The sequence below is a fragment of the Chlorocebus sabaeus genome, chromosome 15 (genome assembly GCF_047675955.1).
Source record: "Chlorocebus sabaeus isolate Y175 chromosome 15, mChlSab1.0.hap1, whole genome shotgun sequence".
Classification (NCBI taxonomy): domain Eukaryota; kingdom Metazoa; phylum Chordata; class Mammalia; order Primates; family Cercopithecidae; genus Chlorocebus; species Chlorocebus sabaeus.
The window spans coordinates 47,659,160-47,677,825 of record NC_132918.1 but is presented as its reverse complement, the minus strand read 5'-3'; the positions used below and the strand labels follow the sequence as shown (position 1 = coordinate 47,677,825).

Below are 18,666 nucleotides of genomic sequence, written 5' to 3'. Positions count from 1 at the left end.
GTTCTTGGGCAAGTTTTGTCTCTGTGTACAATTTCCTTATTTGTAAAATGCAGATAATTATAGTACCCACTCAGGGTTATCTTGGAAATTAAGTGAGCAAACGTGTATTAGGTGCTTAGAGCAGTGTTAAGAATAATAGCTAGTGCCCAAAGAATATGGGAATGAGTACGATCAAATGGCAAAAGGGAAAAAGAGAAGCAATACTGGCAGCCTTCCTTGAGTAGCAGGAGTTTTCTATGAAAAGACTGAAGGCAAGTATGGTGCTCCAGTGACAATCACCTACTCTGAAAAGGTGTGCTTTCAAGTACAAGGAGTCAATTACAAGGGAAACTTCCTGTTGTGTGGGAGGCTACCTGAGGGTTTTGTTTTTCACGTTTAAGAGGCATGAAATTCACAACTGCAATATCTTCCAGTTCTCAGATTAGCACGTTTGCATGAAGTATACATCCAGAGTGCAATATCTGCATATGGAACATGCTCTCTAAAGCTTTTGTGCCTGGTGCAAATAATCATGTAACACCATTCACATTCTAAACATATTGTATGACAAAAAGGAAAGTTGTGACATTAGTAGTTAGCCACAGCTACAAGTTCACATTCCCAAAAGTTATTTTACTTTCCACAACAGAGAACAAAGAAAAAATTTAAAAACATATTAATATATATAATTTTAAATATATATAATTATATAGTTTATTCTTGATTTTGAGAGTGTATAATCAGTAACAACTATAACTACCTGCAAAATTTTTAGCTTTTGATAAGTAAGAAGGGTCTTTTGTTTATATATTAAGCCTGCCCATTACAAGGATTAACCTATTTGTTAATGCAAACCCAGTTTAATAAATGCAAATCAAGGGGAAACATACAATCCTCCTAAGAATTGGGGTTACATTATATAATCCAACAGAGCAAGAGATGTTGATAATAAGACAGGTGTTGCCAGGCAAAATGAGAGCAGAGAGGTTCTTGACAGTTTGGAAAGTACCAGAAAATGGTCCAGGTTCAGTGGCAGCTGTGCAGACACTATAGCTTGTTACCTCCCATCAGAGCCCACTGTTTCCTGTACTTGATACTGAAGATAAGAATTAACCTAATATGTGGAGAAAACCTCTTTCTGAAATGTAACTTCTTTGGTAATCAAACATTATCATGAATAAGAACACTTATAGGATACTTCTTAAAAATAAAATCATTTGTAGGTAGCAGCAGTTCAGGAGGAGCCATGCCAATGATAATGCTACTTACTTAACATTGAGATAGTGCTTTATGTGTCCTCTATAGGAGGCCCCAAGTAAGAGATTTCTTTAAAAACATAGTGATGTTTTGTATCACTTGAGGAGAGGGCATGATTTTTCCTTCTAATGATATGAATTTAATAAATTACCAATTATTATTTCTTTATTTCCCCTTTGGCCACCAGAAAGCTTACTTATGGTTTGACTACAGCAAGTATATAAGTCCTTATGATCTGCTTATTCATGATTCTTTTTACCCCTCTAGTTTTGACTATCTGCTCTTATTAATATTTTTTACAGATTTTTAAAATTCTATAAAAATATTTTACTATTATTATATGTGGTAGTTTAAGCTGTCTCCAATCATTCATAAAATGAGATGGGTTTAGCTTAATTAAGTTGGGTCATTTTCATAAACCCAATTTTCCTTATCATAAATAACAGCCTGGAGAGGTAGACGTTATCATTTACATTTTATAGAGAGGGAAACTGAGACCAAAAGGTGTAAACACCTTGCCCAAGACCCCAAATATCACAGGGTTTTCACTGTTCTATGTTATGCTATCCTATTTCTCTAATAAAAAAGTGACTTTTGTTGCTACAATATCTTCAGGTAAGAGTTGTTACTGATTTAATAATGAACTTTGTTTTAAAGTGTCACATGAATGAGATAAAATAAAATACATTTAACTTATAAAAGAAAGCATTTAGGCTAGTAGGAAATTTTTACCGATAATGGTATATATGATTGTAGAATATTAGGCATTTAGAAGATAGAGAATTTTATTTGATGAATTTTATAATTGTGTCTTTTCTTCTTTTAAAGAAAAAGGTATGCAAGAAGGACAAAATTTAGATAAAAGTTTTGCTTGAAGGTAGGCGAATGAATTATTTGACTGATACAAGATGAAAATGCTTTTTAAAAATCAGCCACCACCAGACATTACTGACTATTCATTATAGCCCACCAGTGTAAGGAGATGGGCTTTGATCTCCTTTCTAAGGTCACCAGGCTGGCTCTAATCCCAGTGCTTTGGGCACCCCTGCTGTGCTTCATCCTGCAGTTAGGTGTGTTTCCTGGACAATGGAGTCTGTGGAAACTGCCTGGCCTTGGAACACATGTGACAAAAAACCTCAAAGTACATGAGAGCCAGGATCATCACCAACTTAATTTCCCAGCCTTTTCCGCAGAGCACAGGCTCCTTTCTTTGTCTCATCTGTGTGTGCCAGGAAAGCAGTGTCTTGCCCAGGATAACTCACCAGTTGTGCCTCATTGATGGCATTATTGGAAAAATAAGCATGAAATAAAAGAGAGAGGGAGTCCCTTAGAATACAAATATGCTCATAACACAATTCATTAAGTAATATCACTTATGATATTCTCCTATTACATCTATGTCTGTCTACTTCTAATTTGAGCAAAAAGGTGTAAAATTTCCCTGCATTTGCTTATTTGTGTCAAGTACTGAGTTTAAAATGGCTAGTGCAAAACCGACAATGATAGATTCTACTTTGACGTTTGGTTCAAATTCAGTTTGGAGAATGCATTTCCCCTACTTGAGGTGATATGGTTTGGCTATGTTCCCACCCAAACCTCATCTTGAATTATAACTCCCACAATTCCCATGTGCTGTGGGAGGAACCTGGTGGGAGGTAGTTGAATTATGGGGACGGGTCTTTCCCATGCTGTTCTTGTGAGAGTGAATGGGTCTCACTAGATCTGATGGTTTTAAAAACAGTTTCCCTGCACAAGCTCTCTCTTTGACTGCCGCCATCCACGTAAGATGTGACTTGCTTCCCCTTGCCTTTTGCCCTGATTGTGAGGCCTCCCCAGCCATGTGGAACTGTAAGTCCATTAAACCATTTTCCTGTATAAATTACCCAGTCTTGGGTATGTCTTCATCAGCATTGTGAGAACGAACTAATATATCAGGAAAGAGTTCATTGTTCTAAACAATTACCCCAAAGGATTTTCAGGTCTCTGTAGATAATTGTTGTTCAATTAAGTCAGGAATGGATCACCTAGACAGTTTCTTGGGCCTCAGACCGGGTAAATGAGAAGCCGTCCAGGAGAAATAAGTCAATTTGTTGTTTGTGCAACATGCATTGGACATACTTTGTGTAAATTTCACTGAGTCGGCTAGCTAGCAAGTTGCTGGGTAGGGATTTTAACTATGGAGTGCCTCATTCTAAGAGCCATCATGGTATTGCTTGTACTTTGTAAAGTTTCCAGGCTTCCTGCTGCCATAGAGAGGCTTGCAAGTACATGCTAGTTCTAAGCATTCACATGCTAGAAGTTATCAACACCCTGAATTCCCTTGTATTTTATTGTAATCTCATTTGTTTTATCAGCAGAGGAAGCTCCGTTTAGAAATAGCTCCTTGGTCACATGCTGGACAAACATGGAACAGTCTATGGAACAGAACAATCATATCTCTATATTCTGTGCATTGGTTTCTTTGACTTGCCTGGTGTTGTGAGGAGGGATCCTCCTTCAGATTTTCATCCAGGTCCACACCAACTCTGTTAAAGAAAACCGAAAACTGGTCAATCCCCTGCTGCAGAAGGAATGAGACAGTCTTGCGTGTCAGATGACCTAACCCAAACACAATGTGTATCTGAGAAAAGATTTGGCAGAAAACTATCCTACCTCTTCTTGAATCAAAAGAACTTCAGATTTATACCAAAATAAGAACTTGAACAGCTGGGCTTCAGGATGCTGGAGAAGTTAAGCATCAACAGCAGCTCTTCACTACTGTCTTTCCTGGCAAGGTAAGCATCCCTGAAACCTAGGATAGCAGCCATCAGGAAAAAGACCTCCGTAGTCCCAAAAACACACATTCTGGAGAGAAGGTGGCCTGGTACCTCGGCAACCACCCATTGACCAAAATGCCCTGGGAATGTATGTGCCCAGCCTGGAGCAGTGTTTCCTGAGGCAGGGTAAACAGAACGTTTTTCTAGAGACTTCCCCATAGGGAGGATTCAGACTGTGGAGTCTGAGGCGTATACAGTTTGGGGGCTCTCTCTTTAAGGAAAATAATACAAAAATATAATACAAAATTGGGAGTGAAAGTGACTCTTCAGAAGGATAAGTCACAAAAAAATTACTATGTTTTTAAAGCTGGCAACTGCAATAGACCTCTCAAAGCCCAGGACAAACACAAAACATTTTAATTAATTAACTGTCTGACACACTGCTAAAATAACTTTCTTCTGGAATTTTTGCCTCCTAACTTTGCTCCTCTCTTTATATGATAATGATTTTGTATTAGAGAATAAAAAGATAAGGCAGTCTTTCCTCTAGCAAGACTGATAAAAATTGTTGATAGTTGGAAGGCATTAAGGCACGATTTCTTACACACAGACACGCTTGCTATGTGCCTCACTGCTACAGGGTAAGGCCCCGCAAATGCAAGATTTCTGATAAATTTTATTTTATGCAATTCCCATAAGCAATGCACAGTGTACTTATCAGTGTACATGCTTTGTCATTGAATATATTCCTGAATTTCCATTTTGATGAGGCATCAATGAAAACTGCATTTTAGATATCTCATGATTAGAAGAATTTTCAACAGAGTCTCCAGCCTGGCTCAATGCATCTCAAACCTTGTTTTTCCTTCACTACCCATAGACTTCTGATGCCAGGCACCATAGGACACGTTTATATTTAATTCAGACTTGTGCATTATTCCTGTAAGCCATTCCTACTCTGGGGTGGAGAGCAGTGACTTAGCCATGCACAGAAGTGACTGCAGCCCACACGAATGTATCCCATTCAATCTCAATTCAGTTTCCCCTTAGTTGGATCCCCCAAATGCCCACAGCTATTCCAATACCATCTGATCAGAGGAGAAGTATGAGGAAAAGGAAGCTGTAGTGGAAAGAAACAGCAGTTGAACCCAACTGTGTTGAAACTATGTATTTTTTTGCAAAACTTACAAAAATATGAGACCATGGGAACACAGTACTGGGGATCTTCCCAGGGCCTTGGAGGGCCAGACCAAGTGAGGGGCCCTGAAACTCAAACTTCCTCTGTTTCCAGGGAGCGTCCCTCTGCCTGCTTCAGCTGGAGTGGGGCAGGGTGGGAGGGCTGGGGAGAGGTCTGGCCCAAGCTCCACCAGAATCCTTCCTGTGAATTCACATTTGCTAGACATTTAGGGACTTTTCTTCAACTCTTGTTCATCATAAACACCTCTGTAATCATATTCCAGGCCTGCTGTTGGGGTGGGGGAAGCAAAGCCACGTGAGAAGCCTCCAGTTAAGCAAATGTGTAACTCTTTATAAGGAGAACAGTAACGGTAAAGTCCCACCTGTTTAAAATACTTGTGATTCTTCACAGGTAAGTGTCTTGTGGACATGAATAGCCCCATCTCTCTAACCAAGGGGGGCAAATTCATAGCTATTTATTCTGTGCTGAAGTTTTTGCCTTAGGGCACTGGGAAGAGCCTCTGGAGGGGAGGAACCTTGATTCTTGGAGTAGGAAAACTAGCAATTTGATCTATGTCATCTGAGAAGGAACAAGAAAGGCAAGGGGAGGAGAGAGGGAAAGGATGTCAGAGAGGAGAAAGGAGAGGGGAAGGAGGGAGGAGAAAGGAGAGGGGAAGGGACCAAGGGACGAAGGGACCAAGGGACGAGGGGAGAACAGCAGTGTAGAGAGGGGTGGGGATGGCCTGCCTCCGACAGTGGAACCCAGGTGTGGAGGTTCCCAGCCCACTTCTCTTACGGGGCTAGGCCACTCTTACAGCTGTGTGGTGGATCAGAGCCCTCTGGCAGGTGCTGGCTGCTCCCTAGAGGCTTCATTGCTGGATAAGCCCAGATCTCATGGACGAAGCTGCTGGGCACCCAGGTTGGCAGTGAACTGAAATGAGGGTCATGGGGCTCCCACCGCTGTATCTGCTTAGGGCCTTTTCCTAGGTCTCTGTCTAGAAACGTGGAGAGGACAAAAATAGAGTTTTACAAGAAGCCCAACATTTAACGTTTGAGGCAGTACTGAGGCCTTTCACTAAAGTGAAAGCTTTTCTTCACAGCAGCAATCACAGCAGACATTCCTGCACAGCTAGATGGGGCGGAGGAAGTGGATGAAATTCTTTCAGTTGATAGGAACTCAGTGGAAGGCATCTCAGAGGCCTGATTGGGAAGAAGCCTGTACCTCCTCCCACATCTCATCTCAGGGCAGGTCCAGAGCAGGACAAATGCCACAAGTGGCTTGAGGAAAGACAACCTCCATGAAAGGTGCTTCCCTCCTGGGGAAGCCAGGGTGAACATGGTCCTCGCCTGCACAGGGCATACAGTTTGGGAGGTACAATGAGGATAATATAAAAAATGTACCGCAGCTTAAGTGCCATGAAGGAAACAACGCCTTCTTTCACTTGCGATATTAGGTACTTTTGATGAAAATCTGGCTAATATATGTTTCTTGGCTACCTGCCTCCTTAAATAGGATGTAAGGGGGATATTCTAATCTTAACTGGGGGACTCGACATTGCAACTGGTCCCATAAAGTCTAACACTTGCTGCGTTATAACGATTTCTGAGAGGTGTATGAACCTTTTTATGACCACAATAGATGGTCACTGGCTACTGTCATTTTTTTTTTTTTTTTTTTTTTTTTTTTTAAATTCTCGTATCTGCCAGTTAGATTGCCTTTATTTTTCCTGGCTGTGACAATATGTCAACATATTGTCCCTATGACCCCCACCCCTTTTAATTTATTGTAGGACTAACCCTGACAAATTTATTTTTATTTTATCTATCTATCTATCTATCTATCTATCTATCTATCTATCTAATTCAAATATTATAGGACTTGCAATCACACACAATTGTTCTTATAATACCCTTGCACACCCTGAGACCAACTTCCATTGCCTTGGAGGGCAATTTTCTGCCTTTTCTCGATTGTGATATATAAGCTGACATAGACATGCATGGCACCTTCACACAGCATCCCAGGGGGTATGCAAACATGCCAACTACATCTGTATCTCTTACTCTCCTCTTCAAGAAAGCAAGTCAGAATATGAAACTGATGTTATTTTAGGGTTAACCATGTATCCACTCACTTTCAAAAACTTTTTACAGCTCTTTTTAATGCATGAACATCCACTTTTGTGCACAAAAGATCATTTATACATAATGAGTTTTTGAGAGATTATTAGAAAGAAGACATAATATCGTTCCAGTTTGTGGTGTTACATGTATATAGCAGCCCCCTAGGTGAGATCACAGTATGAAGTCCAACCTCCTTAGGTGACATCCAAGGGTCTTTAGCACCTCTCCCTCAATGTTAAGCTAGCTACCCTTTCTGCTCATCTGATCTGGACAGTGTCCTGGGTTCGGTAACTGGACTCGTCCTTGTTTCTGAGCCCTGGTACCAAATACAGTCCCTGAGCTCTGGCCAAACGATAATCTGCCAGTTTCTCTCCCATGGACTGGACCCCCTCCTTCCAAACTCCAGGCTGGTATTTTGGGCCATGCTGGCTACCACTGAACTTGTGAGATACCCTGCCTGAACTCCAAGCACTGTCCTCCCTTCTGTCTGATCACCATCCTGGCCCATCCACCACGATGCCCTTCCTAGGTCTCAGATCTCCCATCACGAGAAGTTACTGAGACTTGGAGTGAAGTAGCTGTACTCCTCCAACTCTAGTCTCTGCTCCCAAACAGAATTCCTTCTGGGCACCAGAGATCACCTTGTTTTGTCTGTGGCAACCCTGGCTCACCCTTTGCTCACCTGTCTGGTTATACCCAACCATGCAGGGCAAGCTCTACAGTATACATTGGCCCTAGTTGGAATCTGGCCTTCATGATTACCCTGTAGTTGTTGAAGGGTCAGTGAAACCCAGCTGTCAAGAGGGTGGTTTGTAGCCAGACTGCCTGGGTTGAGAAATGTGGCTCTGCTTCTCACTTGTTTTGTGACCTGTGTCACACACTGTGTCTCCATCTTGGTTTCTTCACTAGTACAATGGGGATAATTAGAGAACCCATTTCACAGGGTTGTGGTGAGGACTAAATGAGAAAATTTAGGACCTGTTATATAGTAAGCTTTTAAGAATGTTAGCAGCTATTATTGATATTATTATTTTTCAGTAATTATCAGTGGGGCCAGAGCTCAGTTACTTATTACTTTCAGAGATAAGCCCTCCTAGTACTTGTTTCTGCACTGGGCAACCTTTGAATATATAGCAACAACCACGTCTGAGCCACAGGGAGCAGCCAGTGTATAGCAAGGATTTCTGGTCTCATAGCAAAACATTGTTTCTGTTTAAAGAGGGCCAAGCTTCCTAGGTTTTGATTTTTTAAAAAATTTATTTCTTTTGTTTTTGAGACACAGTCTCGTTCTGTCACCCAGGCTGGAGTACAGTGGTATGTTCTTGGTTCACTGCAACCTCCACCTCCTGGGTTCAAGTGATTCTTTTGCCTTAGCCTCCCGAGTAGCTGAGATTACAGGCATGTGCTACTACATCCAGCTAATTTTTGAATTTTCAGTAGAGATGGGGTTTTGCCATGTTGCCCAGGCTAGTCTCGAACTGCTGGGCTCAAGTGATCCATCCACCTTGGCTTCCCAAAGTGTTGGGATTCCACGTGTGAGCCATTGTGCCTCGCCTGGTTTCGAATTATTTATAATTTATTGGTAGACTAGTTAGGGTAACAAGGCCACAAAGAAGGAAAAGATGGTGTCTGAGGAGCAAGGGGAAAGAAGGAAGAGGGAAGAGCTGAGCAGAAAGCAAGCAAAGAAAAGGAAGGTGAAAAGGAAAGAAAGAGAAAGAAATACATTATTATAAAGAATAGGTGACCGCGGTGGATAAATAATTGTAAAGGTGCGTGCAGCCTTAGAAAACGTGAGCCGAGGGTGGAGGGATAAATACCACACAGCCCAAGAAAATATAGAGGAAAAAAATACAGAAAAAATATAGGGAAAAAAAGAACCAGTAAAGAATTAGAAAGCAACTAAGAAGGCTGGTTAAAATTTTATATGATGTTTTGCATTCCTGATGTACCTTTTAATTTTAAGCAAGTTGAGTGCTGCCTCTATGGTATTCAAATGGAAATGAAGGCAAGCTTCGCACATATTCCCAGCTGTGCCCTCATACATCTCACTCCGGGTTCCTCATTTACAACGAGCATCAAGCTCCATTTTCAGAGCAAAACACATCTCTTGTGCACCATAATGCACCCTCCCTTCCTATTGCGCTTCCATTCTTTGGTGAGTTTTATTAGACATATTAAAATCTCAGGATGCTCTTATACCCAACCATAGCTTAAAAAAAAAATGCCCCAAAGTTGGGTTTTTCTTAGAGGGAAAGCAAGGTAACTAACAAAAGGCTCACTTTTCCCATTAAAGCCAACAAATTCCATTCTTATTCTTATCACTTAGCACCTCTGAAAAGGCAGTGAAATACTACTAGGGCTTAGTTTCATCATGTGAATTCCAGTAGTCTTAGGTGCAGTTTTGATTCTTTTGAGCCCCCTGCTGACAGGGCCTGGGTGGTGGGGAAGATACATTATTTCCTCTAAGACCTGCTTTTGATGGCAAAGTCTAAAAAATGACATTTTCAGTAAGGGAAGAGTGGCTGGATATTGAGCACATAAATTCAGCTTGAAATGGAGGCGTCTGAAAGATACCCACTGAGGTTTGGGGACTATTGTGTAGCCATGAGAATATCACTTGGGGGCCAACATCTGCGACTGTACCCTGTATTATTTGACTAAATAATCCTGGAGCTTGTGTAAGACCAACATTAATACAGTTAATAATTCAAATATTTTAATTTCAATTTGGGAAACAAGAAAATGAACTAAAGTAAGCAGAAAAACTCACTTTGGTTCATTTTGTAATTTAAGTGTGGCACAGTAGTTAAGAATTTGGACCCTGGAATCAGGTTGCATGGATTCAAATTTCACTTCCATTATTTACTACTTGCATAACTTTGAGACAAATTACTTAACCTTTGCAAATCTCAGTTTTCCCAACTATAAGTGGGGATAAGCATGTATCTATTTCATGAGCTATTATAAGGATGAAATGAGTTAATAAAATATATAAAATATTGGCTGCCATCTAGGAAGCACTCATGAAATATTAGTTGATGCTGTCCTTGTTAGTGCTGTTATTATTAGAGAAATGGATGTACCCTACATTGAGTCATAAATACAATATAGGTTAAAGACAAGAGTGGCTTTTCCATAAATGACAGATGCTAGGATATAAAGGTCAATGATAGGATTCCTGCCATCAGTGACCCAAGATCTAATGGGAAAAACAGATTGGAAGCAAAGAACTACAGTATGGCGTGATAAGCATTGTACATTAATTATTTGAACACACCAACAAAGAGCCCAATCAAGATGAGCTATGGAGCATTTAGGTAAGTTTCACAGAGGAGATGGACACTGAAAAGTGAGAATGAGTTTAATGGTAAGAGAGAAGTTTAGGGGAGGGGACTCCAGGCACAGCATGGGCAAAGGCATAGGGGAACAAAGAAGGTTGGAACATCATAAATAACTCTGTATGGCTAGACTGCGAGGGTCATAAACATGGAGGTGAACAGAGTTGCTTTGGATGACACCAGAAAGTAACATAAGGCCAAATTATGAAGAATCTTGAGTGCTATGCTTAGGAAAGCAGTTTTTGTTTCTCTGTAGGCAGTACGGGGTGAAATAATTACATTTATGTTTTAGAAAGATCACTGGAAGTATACATTGTGATATTAAGAAACTGGTGGTTGTCTTCAGGTTGGGATAGAAAAGAAAAAAAAAGAAACTGGAGGCATGGAGGTCATTTAGTAATCTACTGCAATGGTCCAACGAAGAGTTCATTAGGGTCTAACTAAGTTAGCAGTGGTGGAAAAGAAGAGATAGATTTCAGAGATATATACATGAAGGGGTGGTGAGGGCCATTGTGCATGACAGGCTCACTGTGGGAAGAAGAGGAGGAAAGTATTGAGGTGTTTCTGAGTTTCTACTCCAGACACTTGAATGGTTCGTCCTACCATTAGCCGTATTAAAGGAGGAGAAGCATTGTGCATGGGAATTTCCCCCAAGGGACATCCTATTAGAAAGATAAAACTGAAACTCAGGGTCAGTAAGATCGGATCTGAGCACTTCTATTGTGAGTGAAGCAAAGTCAGCTCTCTACATTGTTATCAACTCAAGAAAAATAGCAACCCCCTCAGAGTTTTGTCTAGTTGCTTTTCTGAAGTGGAGATTCTGACCAAAAGGTAAAGTCTAAGAATAAGGAAGGGATAATGAGTTCTTCAAGGTCAAGATAAATGGACTGGGAATATTCATGGAAGCTGGAGAAGGGTGTGGCATGTCAAGTATTTAAAGACAGTTTGGACATCTTATTTAAGAAGGGTTAGAGGGAGAAGAAGGAAGAAAGGGGGGTTCTATAATTTGGGGACATGAAGTATGTGATATGATTGTGAGCCCCCCCATAGGAGATGAAGATGCAGAGCTGGGATGTTGCTGAGAGCAGTGGTGCCCCTCTGGGTTTCCACCACTGCATGGACACACTGTCATTGCCTGGTACTCATATGCTTTGCTAGGTCCATTTTTCTACCCCTGGGACTTGTCTGATTACCAAATTGAAAACAGCTGGGTCAAGGATTCATGCACCATTCCTGTCCTGGTATTCCAAGGTTGCCCATATGCCATTTACTTTTCTCTTAGAGATTATGGATTTCATGAAACTCTATCGGGTTGACTAAAGAAGGGTCAGGTCTCTCTTTAACTCTTTGCTGACACAGTTGACTGAAAATACTAGGTAACAGCTAAGAAGAGGCACAGAGCATGAACATTAGGAGTTAGACATTCTGACTAGCTGTTCCCATCACTTCCTTGTGTGACTTTAGGCAGGAAACTGTACCTCGGTTTCCTTTTCCACAAAATGGAGATAGGAATGGTAAGTATGTCATAGGCTGTTGTGGGATAATACACGTAAGGGGCTTGGCACAGGATCTGGCCCCTAGAAAATACTTAGAAGCAGTAGCTGTTGTTCTTGTTGTGGTAGTGGTATTAATAGATATTGTTGTCTTTGCTACTTAGGCCTTCTGAATAAAAGATTTAACTGTCAAGATTTCCAGCAAAACAGTTATGTTTTACCCTTCCTCACCTGTGATTTTCCTTGTGATTTCTGATTCCAGTGGAGGCTTGTTTATGATGGAGGTTTTGGAGTGTAAAGACTAAGAGTGAGGATGTTCTGGCTGCAGAGATAAAAATGTGTGGCCGGTGTTTACATGTGTCTGACAATTTAGATATACATTTTGGAGTGTATAAGTGTGCTGAAAACATTATGTTCTTTGAAAAATAAACATGAATAAGCAAGTACATGTCACAGACACAAATGCAGATCTACATCCTGTGCTTTATGTTTGGCACAACTTCCCTTGAGTTTGGAGTACTTAGTTCTGCCAAGATGTAAGCTAATTTCAGGCTACAGATAAGAGTCCATTAGAAACTTGAAATGAATACACAGACTGATTTCTTTTGACCTAAGCTGCAAGCATACTAACACCCTTTGGTAGGAAGACAGATGTAATAGCTTATCAAGGCATCTGGCCTTTCTTCCCTAAGGCTTCACTCTGGGTGGCCTGCCTGGGCAATTAGGGATTTATCAGAGTCAAATGCACATCCCCAGAAAAGCCATCCTTTCAAGTGGATTTGCTTTTTAAAATTCTAGTGTTACTGGGTGGGGAGTCTTCACAATGTCAGACTGAACAAGTTATAGGGAAAAAAGAGGGGCATTTTATTACCGAATATGAAGTAGTTGTAGCAGCTTTATATGTTGGTATGAAACCATAAATGGTTGAAAAACAAATCCCAGACTGTCAGGGGTCTGAGCAAGAAGTGGAAACCTAAAACCTGAAAATCACTGTGGTTATTTCACAGTTAAATAAACAGAATGATCTAATGCCAGAAGTGCATCTCCTTCCCTCACTTTCACTGTCCCAAGCTATGAGGAACTCCAGGCAGAACTGTGGCCTAATCCCAGCTTGCCATTAAAGACCATGCTTGGCGTGCATCAGGGGTCAGCAGTGAGATCTCAGGGTGAGTCTCCACATGCTCTTTGATGTGCTCAGGCTTCAGTGGGAAAGCTGGAAGGGAAGGAGCCTTAATGGGAATGTGTTCTCTTGATGCAAGGAGCATATTCTCCCCATGAACATCATCTACAAAATCACAAGTATATTTTGACAATAAAGGGGGAATGCATGGAATATATATATAATATATTTAAAGAACTGTAAAACTCCTCTATGCAATAATCCAGAATAACATTTAACCCAGCCAAAGCAAATACTTTTGTGGAGTGATATCTTGGAAAGAATCCTTAGAAGGGAACAACAAAGCTTTGCAAAATTGATGGATATGTACCTACAACACAACTCATTCAAAACATAAAATTCTAATGGTTGATGCTGAACTGCCCCCCGCCCCCACTCCCTTACCACCACATCAGCTTTGCCTATTAATAGGGAAAGATGGTTTATAAGATGTTTTGAGAAAGCTTCCTCCCAAATCACGACTTTCGCTAACTGCCAATGCCTAGACTTCCTTAGCACAGGATAAAGCTCTTCATTCCTCATTGAAGATTAGGCCTTACAAGGCAAGGACTTGGGAGAGGTAATATTTGAGCTTGTATTCACACCAGATACAAGTGAATCAGACTTATTCCTGAGAGCAGAAAGAGATGGGAACAAAAGCCTAAGGTCAACAAAGGTATCTCCACCATGAAGCATGGAAGGAAGGCAGCGGGTGAAAAGGGAGCTGGAGACAACATTATTATAGTAACAGCTAATATGTAGAATCTACACTAGGTAATATTCATGTATTATATAAAACATATGGAGTTTGGGAAGAGGATTTGAAGTTATTACAACACCATGTATTTTAATAATTAAAAGCAAAAAAAGAGAAAAATTTATAACCCCCTTCTTTAGATTAACTATTAAAATGCACTTGCAATTGGTTTCTTTAATAATTTTGCACCAGTAAATTTGTTGCTTCAGGCTATCCATCACCAACATCCTGGAGACGGTATAGAATTATTAACCATGTGAACTGAAAACATGAAAAAATAGCCAAAGAAGATTGTTTCACCAACACTAATGTACCACTAAAATTAAAATTAAAACAGCTTTGGGATATATAATGGTTGCCAAAACTGTTGTTTAAGCCCACAATTGGAAGCAGATTTGATTTACAATCTCTACAAATAACTGAAATCTTATTTTCATTTGGAGCAGTTAACATTCTGTAAGATCATATTATATTATAGACCATATTAAGACCAGATGCTACTAATTCACAGATGTTGTATATATACACACACATACACACATATATGTACACCCACATATATAGCTATATTTCACTTCTATTTTTACTTTAGTGGAAAAACTTTTTCTCTAGTCCCAGAAGAGAATCAAGTCAGAAATGTCTTAATAATGCATTATCTTGGTTTTTGCTAAAAATGAATAAATAACTTAATTTTAAAAGCAAAGCTGACAGAAAGACAATGGGTAAGCTAGGAAGCTGCTACTGCATGACACATAAAAAGAGAAGAAAATCATTTCAGTTTCTTGCTGAGATGGATTAAAGTAAATCACTAGAAAAATAATGTTTTTCTCCGATCAAGTCTGCTATTAACCATTGGGCTAAAGTGCATGCTTGTGTGCATGACTATGTTAAAAAGAAATTAAATATTTAAAATTTTAAAAGGGAAAGAATTTGTGGTTAACACTAGAATTATAATGAAAACTGCACTTTGATTTTGGAATCAATGGTTTAAAATCAGGAAAGTGAATGAAAATTGGCAATAATACTATTGGGAAGAAGCTGTCTTAGAGCAGAAGAGAAAGGCAAAGAGGAAAAGAGTAGCAAGAATATGTTGTAAAATAGGTTCTGAAATTGTTATGAAGACTACGGAAAGTACACAGCATGGAAACAGAATTAGCATCAATTTGGCAGAAAATGACATAATGAAAGTTAATTGGATGCTCGTGGCTAATGTAACATTCAGGCTGTTTTGGCCTATCATTCTAGGAGATCACGATGACAGCTAAAACAACTATTGTATATGAACTGATATTTTCCCTGACACCACACTATCCACATCCTAAAAGCAGGGCAGGTAGACTATTTCATTAATTCTCTCCTTCACTCACTAACTCACCCACTCATTCATTCATGAAATACCAGTAGAGAATATATCAAGACCATTAGTATATGCTAGATATTGTGGTAGACATGAACAATTTGTTACACTCATATATATCTTCAAAGTACGTACAGTAAGTTTCATCAAACCTAGATGTAGTTAATAAGGCATACTATTACTTTACGTACATCTAAGAAGAAAAATGCTGTTAATTATATTTGTGACACCATTGATTATGAGACACACTTGACTTCAAAAATGCTAAAGTGTGAGAAATGTGCAGCTGGAATAAATGAATACCCACACAAAATAATAAAAAGCTAGGGTTCAATAATAATGTCAAGCCATTACACATACTAGTCTCTGGATACTTCATATGTGGCTAGTATGTTATTTGCTGTCCTTGGGGAAAAATTCAAAAGACATATTTTGAAATCTTTCAAACAAAATGTTCTTTTTATGCTTACAGATTAAAAGATAATTCATTCTCTACTACTCAGCCACAAAGAAGGAAGGAATTAGTGGCATCTGCAGCAATCTGGATGGAACTGGAAACTATTATTCTAAGAGAAGTAACTCAGGAATGGAAAACCAAACATTGTATGTTCTCATAAGTGGGAACTAAGCTATGAGGATGAAAAAGCATATGAATGATACATTAAACACTGGGGACTCAGGGGAAAGGCTGGGAGGTGGGTGAGGGATAAAAGACTACAAATTGGGTCCAGTGTATACTACTCAGGTGACGGGTGCACCAAAATCTCACAAATTACCACAAAAGAACTTACTCATGTAAGCAAATACCACCTGTTTCCCAAAAACCTAAGGAAATAAACAATTAAAAAAAACTTTTGACTGAATTAATGCAAAAAAAAAAAAAAGATAATTCATTCCCTTTTAAAATTCTGTATCAAGCAACTTTTAGTCATCACTGGGTTGAATCAGAGCCAGGACTAGAGTGAGGCAAGGGAGACATCCTGTCTCTCAGGATCATGCAAGTGCTGAGCATTTTTATGAGCCCGAGAGTGAGTGCCTCCTTAAATTTTGCATCCTAGGTACCTTGTTTGCCTCCCCCAGTCCTGATCCTGGGTGAAATAACAACTTTGCAATTGTTTTTACTATTTTACCCTTGGATCTTCCGGACTGCTGACCTTTTCATTTTTCCCTCTACATCTACTCTACTCCCTTTTCTCCACATTATCCTGGACTCTGGAATGCAGACCAATGTAGATGGCATCATTTGGGTTATCGTGCTCTTTGGTCTTGAATTGGTTTAGCCAATAGGAAGCACTGGCAGGATATTGGAAGGAGAGAGGAGAATGAGACAGGGTATCTATTTCTTCCTTCCTGCCAGGTCACCAGGCTTGTGTGTATTCTTCTATCAAAGCCTCAGCTCCTTAATCCCTCTCTGTTTACTCTACCCAGCTACCCCCTCTGGGTTCTGGTAAATATTCCCATTTGGGTATAGGGTGGTAACTGCTCTCCATTGATTCCAGTCCTGGGGTACTGCATTATTCCTTGTTTTCTAAAACCAGCTCATGTAATAGTTCCTTACTAAGTTCCTTTAATTTACTCAGCTTGAATGTGCCATTGTTTTTCCTACCTGGCAACAGACTAATGTAGAAAGCTATTCACATTAATAAGCATGCAACAGTAAAAAGGTTTCACTTAAACTGGAAACTAAGTTTTCAGGGACTTGAAATTTCTTAAGAAATCCATAAATATAATAAATCTTAAACATAGCTTTGTTTCCAGCCTTAATGTCAGAATTGTGTCTTTAAATGTTTCTCTAAGGTACTTGAATATTCATGTACAACTTGACATAGACTGTTCCTATTCCTAGGCTGGATCAGGTTTTCACAAGAAATTCACATACGAGTTGTGGCATCTGACAATGGCAGATGTTAGGAGTGCAGATCATATCATAAGATATAGTAGGACCTACACAGGAGGAATGAAAGTGCTCCTGAACAGAATCCACTTATGATGCCTTAAATCAAAATATGCTTTATTAAATGCTCCAACTTAAACCTATGAATTCCATATCAACCAAGGTTCATATGTTAAGAGTTCTCAGAAGTCTTTCTAGAAGATGAAATTCTATGCTAGTGAGGTACATTTCACCATCTCAGATGGAGAAATCTAGATTCTAGAAATCTGGCTTTCCTGATGATTAGCTTGGTGAAACAGTTCATTTTCATGGTGAAAACACCAGTATCAGAACTTTAAGTGGAAGGGAGCTCAGATGATACCACCCTACCATGTCGTTTTAAAGATAAGAACACTGAGACCCACAAAGATTAGCTAATTTGAGAGAAGTTACATTGGTAGTAAGCAACAGAAGAATTAAACAGTTTTTTTAAAAAAATTTTAATTTGACATGCTGCCTACCTTAATGAATAAAAATAAATTATAAAAATTTAAAAATCCTTTGGCATGAATAGACTTCTATGAGAAGATTTAAGTGTAGAAATTATTGGAATATACTTATTGCTTGAGATGTCCATATATAACAATGCAAAGTGAACTTGAAATCTGCAAATATTATTGTAGTGTGGTAGAATGTGGCATTTCTCAAACTCTAGCAATTTACTTAGCACCTTTGTGGGTTTTTTTTTTTTTTTTTTTTTAGAATTGAAAGATACTTTAATGTTTTTCTTTTTCTGTCAGTTTTTGCTTCAGGTATCCTGGGACCTTGTTGTTGAGTGCATCTATGTTTATGAATGTTATATATTCCAAGTGAATTAACCTTTTCATTATTATAAAGTGCCCCTTTTTGTGTCTCATGTTTTTTCATAAGTCTATTTGTCTGATATTAGTATACTACTCCAGATCTCTTGTGGTTATTGTTTGCATGGTATATCTTTTCCCATCCCCTTTCCCTTTCCGTTTCCCTTCAGGATATTTGTATCTTTGAATCTAGGTGAAATTAGTTTTTTTTTTTTTTTTTCAATTCAGTCTGACAGTGTCTGCCTTTTGATTACATCATTTAGTTCATTCACATTTAATGTTATTGATATAGTTGGATTTACTTCTTCCATTTTGCTATTTGTATATGTTTATTTGTTGATTTTTAAAAATCATTTTGTTTTTTTCTTAGTGGGGTTACAATATATATGTCAGTTTATTAGACTCTGCTTTGGATTTGTAATAACTCAATTCCAGTAAGATGTAGAACATTTGCTCCAGTCTTACTTCCTGAATCAGAAATAAGATTTAATAACATCATTTGTGCTGTCATATATATCACATCTATATGTTATAAAC

The 18,666-nt window shown here is 39.1% G+C and overlaps 1 protein-coding gene across 1 annotated transcript in view; it reads right to left on the bottom strand.

The window, feature by feature from the left end:
• Positions 1-18,666, bottom strand: part of SLC9A9 (solute carrier family 9 member A9) — a 592,312-nt gene that overhangs the window by 115,627 nt on the left and 458,019 nt on the right. Inside the window, exon 13 of the mRNA XM_008008833.3 lies at positions 3,707-3,761. Coding sequence (XP_008007024.1) covers positions 3,707-3,761 — 55 coding nt within the window. The remainder of the gene's footprint in view (positions 1-3,706; positions 3,762-18,666) is intronic.